The 14,728-nt window shown below is 40.2% G+C and overlaps 1 protein-coding gene across 1 annotated transcript in view; it reads right to left on the bottom strand.

Annotated features, from left to right (window-relative positions):
• FAN1 (FANCD2 and FANCI associated nuclease 1) overlaps positions 1-14,494 on the bottom strand; it is a 34,122-nt gene extending 19,628 nt beyond the window's left edge. Inside the window, 5 exon segments of the mRNA XM_043554852.1 lie at positions 1,867-2,100; positions 8,034-8,235; positions 10,339-10,479; positions 12,422-13,837; positions 14,306-14,494. Coding sequence (XP_043410787.1) covers positions 1,867-2,100; positions 8,034-8,235; positions 10,339-10,479; positions 12,422-13,685 — 1,841 coding nt within the window. The 5' untranslated portion in view covers positions 13,686-13,837; positions 14,306-14,494.
• Positions 14,495-14,728: the final 234 nt, after the last annotated feature.

Below are 14,728 nucleotides of genomic sequence, written 5' to 3'. Positions count from 1 at the left end.
CTGGTTCCCCCTCAATCTTGAGTCTCAATCCAAATGTTACCTCTCCAGGGGCACTTTCTCTGCAAAGCAGAACTTCCCCGGCCAACCCCTCAATCATCAAAGCACTTTTCACATGCTACAATTATTCTTATTTTCTATCTCCCCTAGGAAAACATAACCCCATGGAGGCAAAACCCCATCTGATCATGTTGTAACCCCACCACCGAGGCTCATAATAGGTACTCAACAATCAACTCATATATGTTGAATAAATGAGAAAAAAGAAAAGACAGGATAAATTATTTTAAGTACCAAGGTGGCCAAAGAGATTTCTCAGACTAGGTATCATATCACCAGGTATTATATAATTACCATTCCTGAAGTCAGTTAAATCCAATTTCATTAACATGCTAATGTCCTTTGCATAACAAAAGAAGTTTTAATTACTTTTTTTATTTACAGGATACCTACTTTCTCACAAGAATCTAGGATGGTTTTTCACCCTAGCTCCCCCACTTTTGAACTTGTCAACCATGGTTATGTCAATCATAGAACTAAAAAGTAATCTCCCTTAAATATACCAGTAATAAGGACAATGATAATACTAGGACATACTAAGCAATCCCCAGGGACCAAGGACTAAGCACTTTACATGTATTAACACAGATCTGGAGGAATACACTATTATTCTCCCTGTTCACAGATGAAGAAACTGAGGCAAAGAATGGTCTTATAGGTCATTAGTACAGAGAGACTGGAACTTAGTTTCAGCATACACAGTCTCACGAAAGAGAACAGCAGCAAGTCACTAAAAATGAAAAGGTAAAAGACATGGGACAACTCAAACCAGAGTAAGGAAATACTCTTATTAGAAGATTTTATTCCAATCAAACACCAACAAGACAGTGAGCTTCCTGAGAGCTAAGCAAACTGGGCTGGAATAAGTTTACACTGATGCTGCTTTGATTCAATAATTTCAGTAAATTATTTTTTTAATATTTTTAAATGTTTATTTGAGAGAGAGAAAGCACAAGCAGGGGAGGGGCAGAGAAAGAGGCAGAAAGAGTACCAAGTAGGCTTCGCATTGTCTGCACAGACCTTGAGATCATGACCTGAGCAGAAATCAAGAGTTAGATGCTAAACCAACTGAACCACCCAGCTGCCCCCTCAATAAATTATTTTTTAAAGCACACATTAGACAACACATAACCAACTCTCCTGCAATCAGAGATCAGAATCTATTTCAGTTACATCTGAGTCATAAATCTTAAGAATCAAAAGTGCCATTTTAGGAATTCGAATTAATTTTTCTTGTTAAGTGATGGTTTTTTTTTTAAGGAAATCTAAGTATTTTTTTTTTCTCTAAGACCTATACCACTCTTTACCAAAACCTTCTATGGCCAGTCAATCCAAACATTCACTGAGTCCATGTACCAAAATACATCAGTGACAATTTCTAAACTATCATGTGTGTGATTCAAGTATACAGCACACAAGTTAGTATTCACTTTATCTAAGTCATTATTACATGAAAACATTCATCTTCAGCCTTGTTCGAACCAACAAGATATTCACAAGGCAGGTTTGTTCAAATATCTGTATTTACAAAATGTGTCCACCAAAGCTATTTGGGAATATAAGCCAGGGAAAAGTTTCTAACTCAAAGCTCATTGGTTTTGGCAACCTTAATCTAGGTATGTTTCTAGATTCTCCTTATAGTCTTAGAAACGTATACAAGTGGGACAGAAGGATAGCAAAAAACAAAAAACTTCAAAAACTGTTTTGGCTATTGACTTCTGTTTCTATTGTAACTGGTAAATAATAATAATAAAACCTTTTACATACATTCAGTCACATAGCTATTATAATGAGTTAATATCATCTTACCTGATGAGATCATCTCTATCTTGGAAGATTTGGGTTTTCCGATTGATGGTGTACCTAGGAAACTCCATTCGGCCAAGATTGACCAAAAGCACAGTAGAAAGCTGTCCCTGACCACCACAGGCAGCTTCCTCGTCTTCCATGGAGTCCGTCAATGAAAATAGCAGCAAGACCCGGGAAAACACAGCCCGAGGGCCTTTACAGACTCTCAGTGACTCTCCTGCCAAATCTTTAGCTCTGAAAAATGTACAACATAGAAATAAATTTCTGGTATTTTTAAAAGCATTTGGATGTTAGATTTTACAAATTATTCTCATCTATTAACATTCATTTTTTATATCTTTTTTTTTAAGTTTATTTATTTTGTGAGAGAGGGAGCACGCATGTGTGGGACGGGCAGAGAGAGAGAATCACAGAGAGAGGATCCACACTGACAGTATGGAGCCTGACACATGGCTCAAACTCATGAACATTGAGATCATGACCTGAACTGAAATCCAGAGTCGGATGCCTAACCAATTGAGCCACCAAGGTGCCCCTACAAATTACTTTTAGATAAAATAAAGATAAGTTGCATTCATTATTCTAAGCTAAAACAAATCTACCACTTCCAGCTGTGTGACTTTGGAGCATAACTTAACCTCTCTTGGCTCAGAGCCTACCTAGGGACATGGTGAAGATTAAATGAAATGTTATCTCCAAATAGTTTCACACATGGTTTGGCTCAATAAAAGGGCAAGACAGGGTTTACACTGGTCATCAATGTGTGAAATACCAGGAAAACTCATAAAAGTATTACCTATCTGACATGAGCAATTTTCACTTCTTGACAAGTGACAATTCAGACTAAATAATTGTTATTTTTTTTAAATGTCATTATTGGGGTGCTTGGCTAGCTTAGTTAGTAGAGCATGCAACTCTTGATTTTGGGGTTGTGAGCTTGAGCCCCATGTTAGACACAGAGATTACTTTTTTAAAAATTTGAAAAAATAAAACAAAATGTCATTATCAAAGGCTATTGGTTAGGCAGCATATTTTCATGCACCAAGAAGTGGTACCAAGATTTGGTGCTGTTCTGTGTGTGCAAAGTGGTCCAGAGGCATCTCCACTCCAGGGTAACCTCTATAAATCCTGGTTTGATTCTGGATGCCTTCAAGGTAGGTTTGGAGGTCTGAATTAAATTCAGGGCCACATGGACCCTCTAGCTCTCACAACTTGGATATCATCTAGAACAGTGTTTCTCAGGGCACTTGGGTGGCTCAGTTGGTTGAGCATCTGACTTTTGATTTCAGCTCAGATCATGATCTCATGGTTCATGGAATCAAGCCTTACATCAGGCTCTGTGCTGATAGTACTGAACCTGCTTGGGATTCTCTCTCTCCTTTCTCTCTGCCCCTCCCACATGCACACTCACGCTCTCAAAATAAATAAATAAACATTAAAAAAAATAGATCAACGTTTCTCAAACTTGGCACTATCGAGATCTGGGCACAGCAATTCTTTGCTGGGGAGGAGGGCGCTGTTACAGGAGGAGGGTATTCATTACAGGATACTCAGCAGCATCACTGGCCTCACTAAATGCTAGCAGCACCCACTTCCCTCTTCATCATGACAATCAAAAATACCTCCAGATGTTCCCTGGAGAGCAAAGTCACCCCCCAGAAGCTATTAACCTAAAAGAAGTGCTGCATCTCTAGGGGTGTTGTAGGAATCAATGCCACCACCAGAGGCATGAGGGGACAGGGGTGAGATTCTTATCACACCACCATTTAATTGAGAACCACTCATCCACAGAGACTGATAAAAAGAGTCCAATTCCGGGGCGCCTGGGTGGCGCAGTTGGTTAAGCGTCCGACTTCAGCCAGGTCACGATCTCGCGGTCCGTGAGTTCGAGCCCTGCGTCGGGCTCTGGGCTGATGGCTCAGAGCCTGGAGCCTGTTTCCGATTCTGTGTCTCCCTCTCTCTCTGCCCATCCCCCGTTCATGCTCTGTCTCTCTCTGTCCCAAAAATAAATAAACGTTGAAAAAAAAAAAATTTAAAAAAAAAAAAAAAAAAAAAAAGAGTTCAATTCCTCCATCTTCATTCAGAGCCCCAGCAATGCAGTCAGCCAAGTCTCCGAGTTCAGAAGGAACCATAAAACATGGTAAAAAGAACAGTGATTATCTACTGGGATGAAGAAAGTGTAAATGATGCGCCTTTTTCTGTTTCTTCATGGTAACAGCAGAGTAAGATAACAAGACACTGCCCTCACATGGGGCTGTCAGAGACAGATCCCAGTGCAAGGCTCTAAAACAAAATGAAGAAATAAAGTACAGTCTTGAAGGACAGTGATTTTAGTACAACTAAAATAGCCTTGAGAATCTTATGCTCCTTCCTACAAGTCCAAAGTTAGGAATAAAAAAAAAAAAAGTTAACCTTATTTCTTTTATTTCTGTTCATATGCTTAGTGCTTATACTGAGAGTGTTGCTTGCTAATTTTAATGTTCACTTACTTATAAAATGTTATATAAGGTTAATATGTAATGAATGCAATTATAGAAAGGATTTAGAATGCAGGATACAAAATCAATGTACAGAAATCTGCTGCATTTCTATATAACAATTATGAAGCAACAGAAAGAAATTAAGAAAACAACCTCATTTACAATGGCACCAAAAATAATAAGGTACCTAGGAATAAACCTAACCAAAGAGGTGAAAGACCTGTACTCTGAAAACTATAAAACACTGATAAAAGAAACTGAAGAGACATTCCATGCCCATGGATTGGAAGAACAAATATTGTTAAAAGTCTGTAGAACCCGGGGCGCCTGGGTGGCACAGTCAGTTGAGCATCTGACTTCGGCTCGGGTCATGATCTCACAGCTTGTGAGTTCGAGCCCCGCATTGGGCTCTGTGCTGACAGCCCGGAGCCTGGAGCCTGCTTCAGATTCTGTGTCTCCTTGTCTCTCTCTGCCCCTCCCCTGCTCACACTGTCTCTCTCCCTCTCAAAAAATAAACGTTAAAAAAAAAAAAAAAAAAAAGTCTGTAGAACCCAAAGCAATCTACACATTTAATGCCATTCCTGTCAAAGTACCAACAGCATTTTTCACAGAACTAGAATAAACAAGCTTAAAATTTGTATGGAACCACAGAAAACCCAAATAGCCAAAGCAATCTTTAAAAAGAAAAGCAAAGCTGGAGGCATCACAAGTGCAGAGCTCAAGTTATACTACAAAGCTGTAGTAATCCATAATCCTTACACCCAATGTGGGTCTTGAACTCACAGCCCCGAGATCAAGAGTCCCATGCTCTACCAACTGAGCCAGCCAGGCACCGACAAAGCCGTAGTAATCCAAACAGTATAGTACTGGCACAAAAATAGACATGTAGATCAATAGAACAGAAAATCCAGAAATAAACCTACAATGATATGGTCAATTAATCTTGACAAAGCAGGAAAGAATATCCAATGGAAAACAGTCTCTTCAACAAATGGTGTTGGGAAAACTGGACAGCAACACGCAGAAGAATAAAAAATGAAACCACTTCCTTACACCATACATGAAAATAAATTCAAAATGGATTAAAGACCTAAATGTGAGTCAGGAAATCATAAAAACCTCCTCCTTAGAGGAGACAGGCAGTAACCCCTTTGACATTGGCTGTAGCAACTTCTTACTAGTTATGTCTCCTGAGGCAAGGAAAACAAAAGCAAAAATAAACTATTGGGACTACATCAAAATAAAAAACTTCTGCACAGCAAAAGAAATAATCAACAAAACTAAAAGACAATCTATGGGATGGGAGAAGATATTTGCAAATGTCATATCAAATAGTATCCAAAATCCATAAATAACATACAAAACTCAATACCCAAAAAATAAATAATCCAATTTAAAAATGAACAGAAGATATGAACAGACATTTCTCCAAAGAAAACATTCAGATGGCCAACAGACACATGAAAAGATGCTCATCATCACTTACCATCAGGGAAATGCAAATCAAAACTACAAGGAGAGGGCACTGGGGTGGCTTAGTTAAGCGTCTGACTCTTGGTTTCAGCTCAGGTCATGATACCATGGTTTTGTGAGTTCAAGCCCTACATCGGGCTCTGCGCGGGCAGTGTGGAGCCTGCTTGGTATTCTTTCTCTCTCCCTCTCTCTGCCTCTTTCCTACTTGCTCTCTGTCTCTCTCAAAATAAGTAAATAAACTTTAAAAAAAAAAAAAAAGAAAACTACAATGAGCTATCACCTCACACCTGTCAGAACAGCTGAAATCAACAACACAAGAAACAACAGGTGTTGGCGAGGATGTGGAGAAAGGTAAATTCTCCTGCACTGCTGGTGGGAATGCAAAGTAGTGCAGCCACTCTGGAACAGAGTATGGAAGTTTCTCAAAAAGTTAAAAATAGAACTAGAGGAGGATCCAGCAACTGCACTACTAGGTATCTACCCAAAGAATACAAAAATACTAATTTGAAGGGACATATGTGCCCCGGTGATTATTGAAGCATCATTTACAACAGCCAACTTATGGAAGCAGTCCAAGTGTCCATCAACTAATGAATGAATAAAGATGTGGTATATGTATACAATGGAATATTATTCAGCCATAAAAAAGAATGAAATTGTGCCATTTGCAACAATGTGGATACAGCCAGAGAGTATAATGATAAGTGAAATAATTCAGCCAGAAAAGACAAATACCATGTCATTTCACACATACATGAAATTTAAGAAATAAAACCAACAGCGAGCAAAGGGAAAAAAATAAGAGGGAGGAGAAATCAAGAAACAGACTCTTAATTACAGAGAACAAACTGATGGTTACCAGAGAGAAGGGAAGTGTGGGGATAGGTTAAATATGTGATGGGGATTAAACAGGGCACTTGTGATGAGCACCAGAGGGTGTTGTATAGAAGTACTGAATCACTCTATTGTACACCTGAAACTTATATAATACTGTGTTAACTGGAAGTAAAATAAAAACTTTGAAAACAACTTAAAAAGAAAGTACTTTGAAGAGATTTAACATACTACAACCATGTGGATCTTAAAGCCAATTAACTCTAAATACATAATTAAAATATTTTTTTAAAAAGATACAGTATAAACTTTTTGAAGTGTTAGTAGTGACAATTTTCTTAATAATTTTTTATACCTATGTTTTATAAAAGAGTAGTATTTATAATATCTTCCCAACAAAGATGGGCTCTTGGCAAGTAACAGCTGAAAGTTACCTGTGCACAAGCACATGTATATCTTTGTGTGTATTCAGATACACACAACATATATATTATACAAAATAAATAACACTGACACTGTTTTGAAGTATTTTCAAAAGCATCACTCACTTCATTCTCAACAATTCCAGAACAGTGGACTCCCAGACTAAAGTTATTATAGTTGTATTTTATAGATCATGTGAGCAGAAGAAATAAATTCTTAAAGTTTTCACATTTTTCCCAAACTGAAACAATTCAAGGTTGTCACAAAAGCTAAAGAGGGGTGTCTGGGTGGCTCAGTCAGTTAAGCATCAAACCCTTGATTTCAGCTCAGGTCATAGACTCATAGTTCATGACATCAAGCCTCACGTTGGGTTCTGTGCTGGTAGGATGGAGCCTGCTTGCGATTCTCTCTCCCTCTCTCTCTGTCTCTGCCCCTCTCTAACTCATGCCCACCCATGCTCTCCTTTTCTCTCTCTCTCAAAATAAAAAAAAATTAAAAAAAAAAAAAAGCAAAAGAAACAAACCACAGTTTTTAGTAAATTTTATGTCTAAACTCAAAAATAGTTGCATATTAAGACTGACAGATTACACTTCAATAAAAAGTTGACTAAAATAAATATTTGACTGAATAGTTTACCCTTAAATCCTGTAGGAACAGTAGCCAAAACTGCATTTTTCTTGAATAATAAAATACTAGAATTTACTAAAGGCCTATTGCCTCCTAATTTTTCTTGGTCCTAGAAATTTCTTGCTCCAAATATAGTACTACAAGAATTATAAATAATAAACCAAGAAAGAATCCAGGCTATTGTAATAAGCCTTGTAATACTCTTTTGACTTCTTAATCTAACTGCAACTGAAACAAGTAATTATATTTTGAAAAAATGTACTGTTATAATAAGTTAATATGTACTATCAACATTTTAAATGCTTTTATTGTTATAACGGTCAACAAAACCTTTTTAAAATCACGGCACCGATTCCGGACTGATTTTTTCCCCAAGTGCAGACTGAAGGCTGTTTGGCCAATTTGAGAAAGGTGTCCACGAGTTGCTGTTTCTGTCCATTGGGATTCACCAAGTGGAAGGTCTTGGCCAGGGTTTTTAGTTCAGGAGCAGAAAGCAGTTCAAGCACTTCAGAGAGTTCTTGCAACTCAGACTCTGAAATGGATTTAAAAAAAAGAAAAAAAGTTAAACATAGTTTTAAGGAATTTTACTATTTTCTAGCTCTATTTACTTTAAGAAGAATGAAGCTTAGTTATATGCAAATATAATGGAATTCTACTGCAGAAATTGTAATTAGTTTGCCAAAGCAATTATTAAAGAATATAGAGGGGCAGTTGGTTAAGCGTCTGGCTCTTGATTTCAGCTCAGGTCATGATCTCATGGTTTGTGAGGTTCTGTGCTGACAGCCTGGAGCCTGCTTGGGATTCTCTCTCCCCACCTCTCAGCCCCTCCTCCTGCCACCCCTTGCACATACGCACACATGCTCTCTCTCAAAATAAATAAACACACACAAAAAAAAGAATATGGAAAATAGATACCTCATAACAGTTATAAATTAATAGAATTTCTCACTAAAAAAACAAAGGAAAATAAAATAAAGACACATATGGATAGCCATTATAGCTTGCACATTCTCCTTAAAAACTCACTGGTATATTTGCTCTCGGATTACAAACCCTTCAAATGGACCTCTCCCAAAGCTGACCATCAGCTCTCCTCCCTCCCCACAGGCCTCTTCATGGATTCACTCACTCAACATACATGGATATGTCTGCTATTATAGGCCCCAGACATCACCCTAGACCCAGGATGCAGATGAATCAGACTTGGCTGATATCTGCCTTCTAGGCATTTACAGCTTAGGGCAGTGCCTTTTTCCTCCACTCAGCAAGTACTTAGTGGGTGCACACTGCATGCCAAGTAATCGTCTATGGCCCAGGGCACACTACAATGACCAAAACAAGTCCTGGTCCACAAGGCGCTCAGCTCCTAGCATAATAAGCAAGTATGTATGTCAGGTGGGGATAACGGTTATAACGAAAATAAAACTGGCTATGGCAAAGCAAACATGGCAGGGAGCAAGTGGTCAGGCAAATGTCTGATGACGTGACACAGAGCACAGCTGGATGAAATGAGCCGTGTGGCAGCAAGTACAAGGCTCTGAAAGAGGAGTGCACTCAGCATGCTGAAGAACACCGAGGAGCGCTCTATGGCCATGACAGAGCAGGAGGGGCAGTCAGAGCCAGGTTCCACAGGGTTGTGCAGATCGAGGGCAAAACTCGGACTTGACTGAGTGCAACAGTGAGCCACGGGGGTTCTGGTTTTGTTGCCTAAAGGTCATTTAAAGGTAAGTCAAGGCTCACCTGCAGCGGTCACCTGGCATGCCTGTTAAACTTGTGGATTTATGAATCTGCATCAAATCCTCCAGGTGGGGACAGGAGCTCCCAGGTGACACTATGGCACTGACGCGTGGGAAGCAGTGCTCCAAGCAGGCGTCCGAGTCCCACTGCCTAATCCTTAACGTTCAAGTCTCTTCACTGAGCATCTATGCCTTCCCCCAGGCCCGCCACATCACCTAACCTCACTTTACTAACTGCTCTCCACTACAAACCACCACATAGAAACCACCTGGCTTTGGCTTGATTTGCTTATTTCAGTCTACACTGTCAGCAACTACCGAAGACTCACATTCTTCCTCCACCTACGTTTCCAGTACAACACTGCATTCAGTACAGGCAGGTGCTTAATGAATCTACTGACAAGACAACCATAGTTATCTAATAGTCTCATAGGCCTAAGTCAATGAACTTCTGAGGCAATCAACTTATAAACTATAAGAGCTGTATATGCGTGCGTGTAGGGGGTAGATGAAGCTTTTAGAGGCAATATTAACTTCAAGCAAACCAGCTTTATTCTATCACAAAGATAAGGCATCTGAATGAGTCAGATTCTTGCTGGAAGGTGAGAGCTGAGAAGGGATGAGTTTCTTCAGCGGCCCACAGCCACCTATCTATCCAGAGAGGACTATATCGTCCTAATACGAAACAGCCAAGAAAACAACACTGGTCTTCACACAGGCTAAGAATGGCTTTAACATGAATAATCTGTTGTCCTAAGGTTAAAAATCCAATTAAAAAAAAATTACTATTTACCAGGCACCAACCAGGAGATGACACCATCCTGGTATCACCATCATTCTGCAGAAACTTAGTTATTCGTGTCATATTTTCATTTTACATTTACTTTGACTAATCCTACCTGTCTGCAGAAAACCTGCTTGCTGCAGTTCTCCAATCACAGGTGTTAAGTCAGGAGCAATCTCTTCATATTCCAATTTATTCATCTTAATCCAGCCAAATTTACGTTGAAAAAGTCTTACATATAACTTCTGACCACTAGCTGCAAGAAAAGTCGTGAAAATTATCTCTCTTCTCAAAACAACATACAAACATTCACTTTTTAAAACTGAATACAACATATTCTATTAGAAATACATTTATGCTTACTCAACTGATCACCCAAGAACATCTTTTTCTTCCTTTGGAAGATACAATTTATTTCATATATAAGTCCCCATGGAGATGTCTCCTTGTCCTGTGTGCCTGCCACCATAGGACAATAAGAATATCCAGGATGGGACCAGCTCTGCCACTTCTGAATTATACAAATCTATGAACCTTACCGAGACTCCATTTTCTCTTCTGTTAAAAAAGTGGGGGTGGGATGGGGCAATAACACCATTTCCCAATGTTGCTGAAAAGATTAAACAAGATGAGGCATTCGATGATTGGTGTATAAACAACAAAAAATCTCCAAAGTTGGTCATGGTTATTGGCCATTTTAAAACTTCTAAGTACCAGGTTTCCCATTGTCTAGCCACCAACATTTTTACTCCATCAGAGAAGCCCTACCCAGAATTCCAGTTATTTTATTCTCCACTTTCAGCTTAATATGAACGATTCTATTGTTGGCTGAAAATAATCTGAAAAGATTTTCAAAATTCGTCTAGCATTGGTAGGGCAGCCATCTCCAACTTGGTGATCTTAGCCAAGTTATTTAATTAACCTGGTCAGTTTTCCTGTTATCTGGATTATCTTCAAATTTCTGCCAATTCTAAAATGGTGTAACTGTATTTCTTAAATCTTCAACTCCCCACCCCCTTTTTTTCTTTAAAGAGGAAAATTCAATTAGCAGTACTTATTTTCACACAGAGACACTGCAGATTATTCTCTGTGGGGAGCCATACACAAGAATCTGCAGAAATTCCATTCAGGGAACTATTCATACTTCTCAATTATACAGAAGCACAGAGCCATGGACTACTCAAATGCTCACATGAATACAACCAGCACCCAACTAAAGATCTGTAACTTCCATGGACAGAAGAGTCAATGTGGTGTCATTTATGTCCATGTTCTGGTGAGGACAGCATAAGTAGAGACGGAGGCTGTGAGGATAATTAATGCAACTGTGCCTAGAGAAGTATTACTCGCATGTCAAAGCAATACTAAGAATACCGTAATTCCATTGTGTGCATTTAAAACAAAAACACTTCTCTTGAACATTCCTGGCAATGTTTAAGATTTTTTTTTTAACTTTACTGAAGAGTCAAACCTGACTACAAATTATGGGAGGTCAGTGTAGCTCCCAAGTAAGCGTTTCCTACCTCAGAAGGGACTCAGTTCCATAAAGCCATCATGGCCCTTTAGATTAGCAATGCGACAAGGGTGGCTTTTGCTCCAAATGTGCACTATCGGCTCAGAGCCACCACTGGCTGCCAAGGAACTGAGGCATAGACAATTATTTTTAAATGCACCAATTTAGCCTGAAAGTTTCCAATTCCTCCACACCCTGACCTTAAAAGGCAGAGTCAAAAAACCTAAAATTGAAGGAAAAAATAAGCCTTAATATACTTTGGTTTGTTCTTTCCTGTATTTTACTTCAGTTTTGAGAAAATGGTGTGTAAAAACAATAAAACAACCTAAATTAAGCTTGATTACATGCTCAAAAGCAAAGAATACTTTTCTAAGTCACAAAGGTATTTTTTTTAACCTGGAAAAGGCTGTTTTATTACCATCAAATATACATATAAAGGAAAAACAGATGCTTCCATTATAACCAAATTACAGCTTGTAAGGATGATACTGCAGAAGCAGACATCACCGGACACAAAATCTCTTTTTCATGCATGTTCTTCTCAAACCTTGTGGCTGGCTGATTCCCAGGAGCATTCCCAGAGGACTCACAGAACCACACTGACTCCTTGTGGTCATTAGGTTACTGCCCAAATCAGGCCAGCAACTGGAAAACAAAAACTTGAAAGCACACGAGCTTGAGATACCTGATAATTGATAAAATTTAGTTACAATTCCCCTCTCATGTTCATCAAAGAGCATCCTATCTTCTTCATTCTCAAATACAGCTCTCAGCACCACGAGGAAACTCCGAAGGTAGTAAGGATGACTTGGTGGTACTATAATTGTTTTACCAGGAACATCACAGCTTGACCCCTGCTCCAAAGGAATTCCGCAAGTGATTTCATTCTTTAAGTCACTGTCACCTTCCGGAGAAAGGTCCTGGATGTTATGCCCTTTAGAATCATCATGTGTAGAACTATCAGACTTTGCCTCCCAATTTGACAACTGTGTTTTAGTTTCTGAAGCAACAGTCACTTTCACTTCTTCACAACTACCTGCCTCACATTTTTCAACACCTTGATTATCTACTCCTTTGATGCTCTCCCACTTTGCAAGACTGTGCTCTGAAGTAGACTTCAATGTATTCCCAAGAGTTAAATCTGGTGAAAATAACATAGCAGCATTATCTGAGAAGGCAGGGCCAAGGGGTGATCTCTCATATTCCTGGGTAGCCTTTTGGCTTTCAGCTTCCATTATTTTTGTGCCTTCTACAGTATGTTCAGGTGTATTCTGCTCCTTAAGAGAATCACAGGAAAACACATTTTCCTTTTGAGAACTGTTCTCCAAAATTTGATCCTTGTCCTCAGTCTCTGAACAGTTATCAACCAGGGTCCTAACCACTGTGGATGAGGAACTCTGTGGACTCTTATTGGCAAATTCCTCATTCTTATCTATTGCCCTTTTAGCCTCTGTGTATCTTCTGGACAATTTAGATGACAGGCTTCCCAAAGTAATGACTTTCACATTATGATGTCTCAGCTTATCTTGATTTTTGCACCCCAAATCATCATTATTTTTAAAGTAGGGGCTGGTCTGCTGTTTTACGCCCATTTTTGCTGAATCACTTTGGTCAGGGGTTAAACTTATCTTTGATGGTGACAACTTTCCTGGCGTTACATCTTCTAAGACAATATTGGTTAAATCTACTGTAGGCACATGTGAATTTGTTAAGTCAACATGCCTCTGATCAACTGGAGTGATGTCATCATTGCCAGCACACTTTTCATCAAGATGCCGGTTTAAGTCATGTCTCTGCACCATTTTACTACAAACAGGGCAGGCAAGCTTAGCAGGTGGTGCATTGTTAAAAAATGAAATAATAGAGTTACATTCTTTTGTTTTAGTTTTACTAGCTGATAAACTTCTACGAGGTCTTTTCTTCGCAGGAGCTTTCCCTTCTGACATCATGAGTATTAGAAAAACTGGGTGTGTCCAGTAATAAAACCCAGGATATCACTGGAAAAAAACAACAATGGTTTACTTTTACTTCCCTGTCTTGAAACAATACAAAGGGGGATTCTATTTGGCTTCATGTTTTTCATTTACTCAGTTTCTTCTTCCTACAAAATAAAACACATGTGGATTAAAAACACTTTAATGAATTCAACAACAGAGTGGAAAACAGTAAAACGTGCAATGGCAGTATCCCTTGAGATAAGGAAAAATCCTGGGCTTGGGACAGAAGACCCAAGGCTCTACTCCCAGCTCTACACGCAATCTCCGTGTGACCCTTACCCATAAAATGACGGCAGTAGGCTCCGCAGGGATATTTTCTCACACTTAAGATCTAAAATTACCCATTTTTTAAAAGGGAAAATTTGACTATTCCAGATCCCCCTTTGAAAACTACTGCATCAGTGGCTTTTTCCGGGCCAGAGAATGCCTGTCTGCCCGATCCCCGGAGTCATTCCGGCCTCACTGCCCTGCACGGAGAAACTCCACCGCCCCCCCCCACCCCCCACCCCCACTCCAAGTCACAGACATCTGTCAACACGCATGGGTCCCCCGTGCAGCTATGGCCACCGCACCTCTGAGGCTCGGGGGAGGACGATCCCACTGGGGCCGCGTGCGCGCACGTGGGACGCGCACCTGGGCTCCGCCAGGGTGCCCGCCCTGTCGCCCTCTTTCACCCTCCCTCCCCGCCGCCCCTAGCCGCCCGCGGTCCCCCCTCCTGCGCGCCGGCCTGCCGGCGACCCCGGCCGGCCACCCCACTCCTCCCACCGGGCTCCGCGCGCCCAGGCATTCCCAGCCGATCCCCGCATCTCTGCTCGCCATAGGCTCGGCAAGTGGAGGCCCGAGTGATCGATCCCTCTTTCCTTCCAGGTTAAAGGCTCCTTCCATCCAGAGTGACCGAGTCTAGCCGAGCGGTGCAGGGAGGTCCGGGAACCTCCACTCTCCACGCCTGGAGACCCCTGCACGTGCACTTGGAGGGAGCCCCTGGCCTCAGTCGT

This window comes from Prionailurus bengalensis, chromosome B3 (assembly GCF_016509475.1).
Source record: "Prionailurus bengalensis isolate Pbe53 chromosome B3, Fcat_Pben_1.1_paternal_pri, whole genome shotgun sequence".
NCBI classification, from domain to species: domain Eukaryota; kingdom Metazoa; phylum Chordata; class Mammalia; order Carnivora; family Felidae; genus Prionailurus; species Prionailurus bengalensis.
Note: the sequence above shows the minus strand (reverse complement) of the source record. Positions and strands in the feature narration are given on the sequence as shown.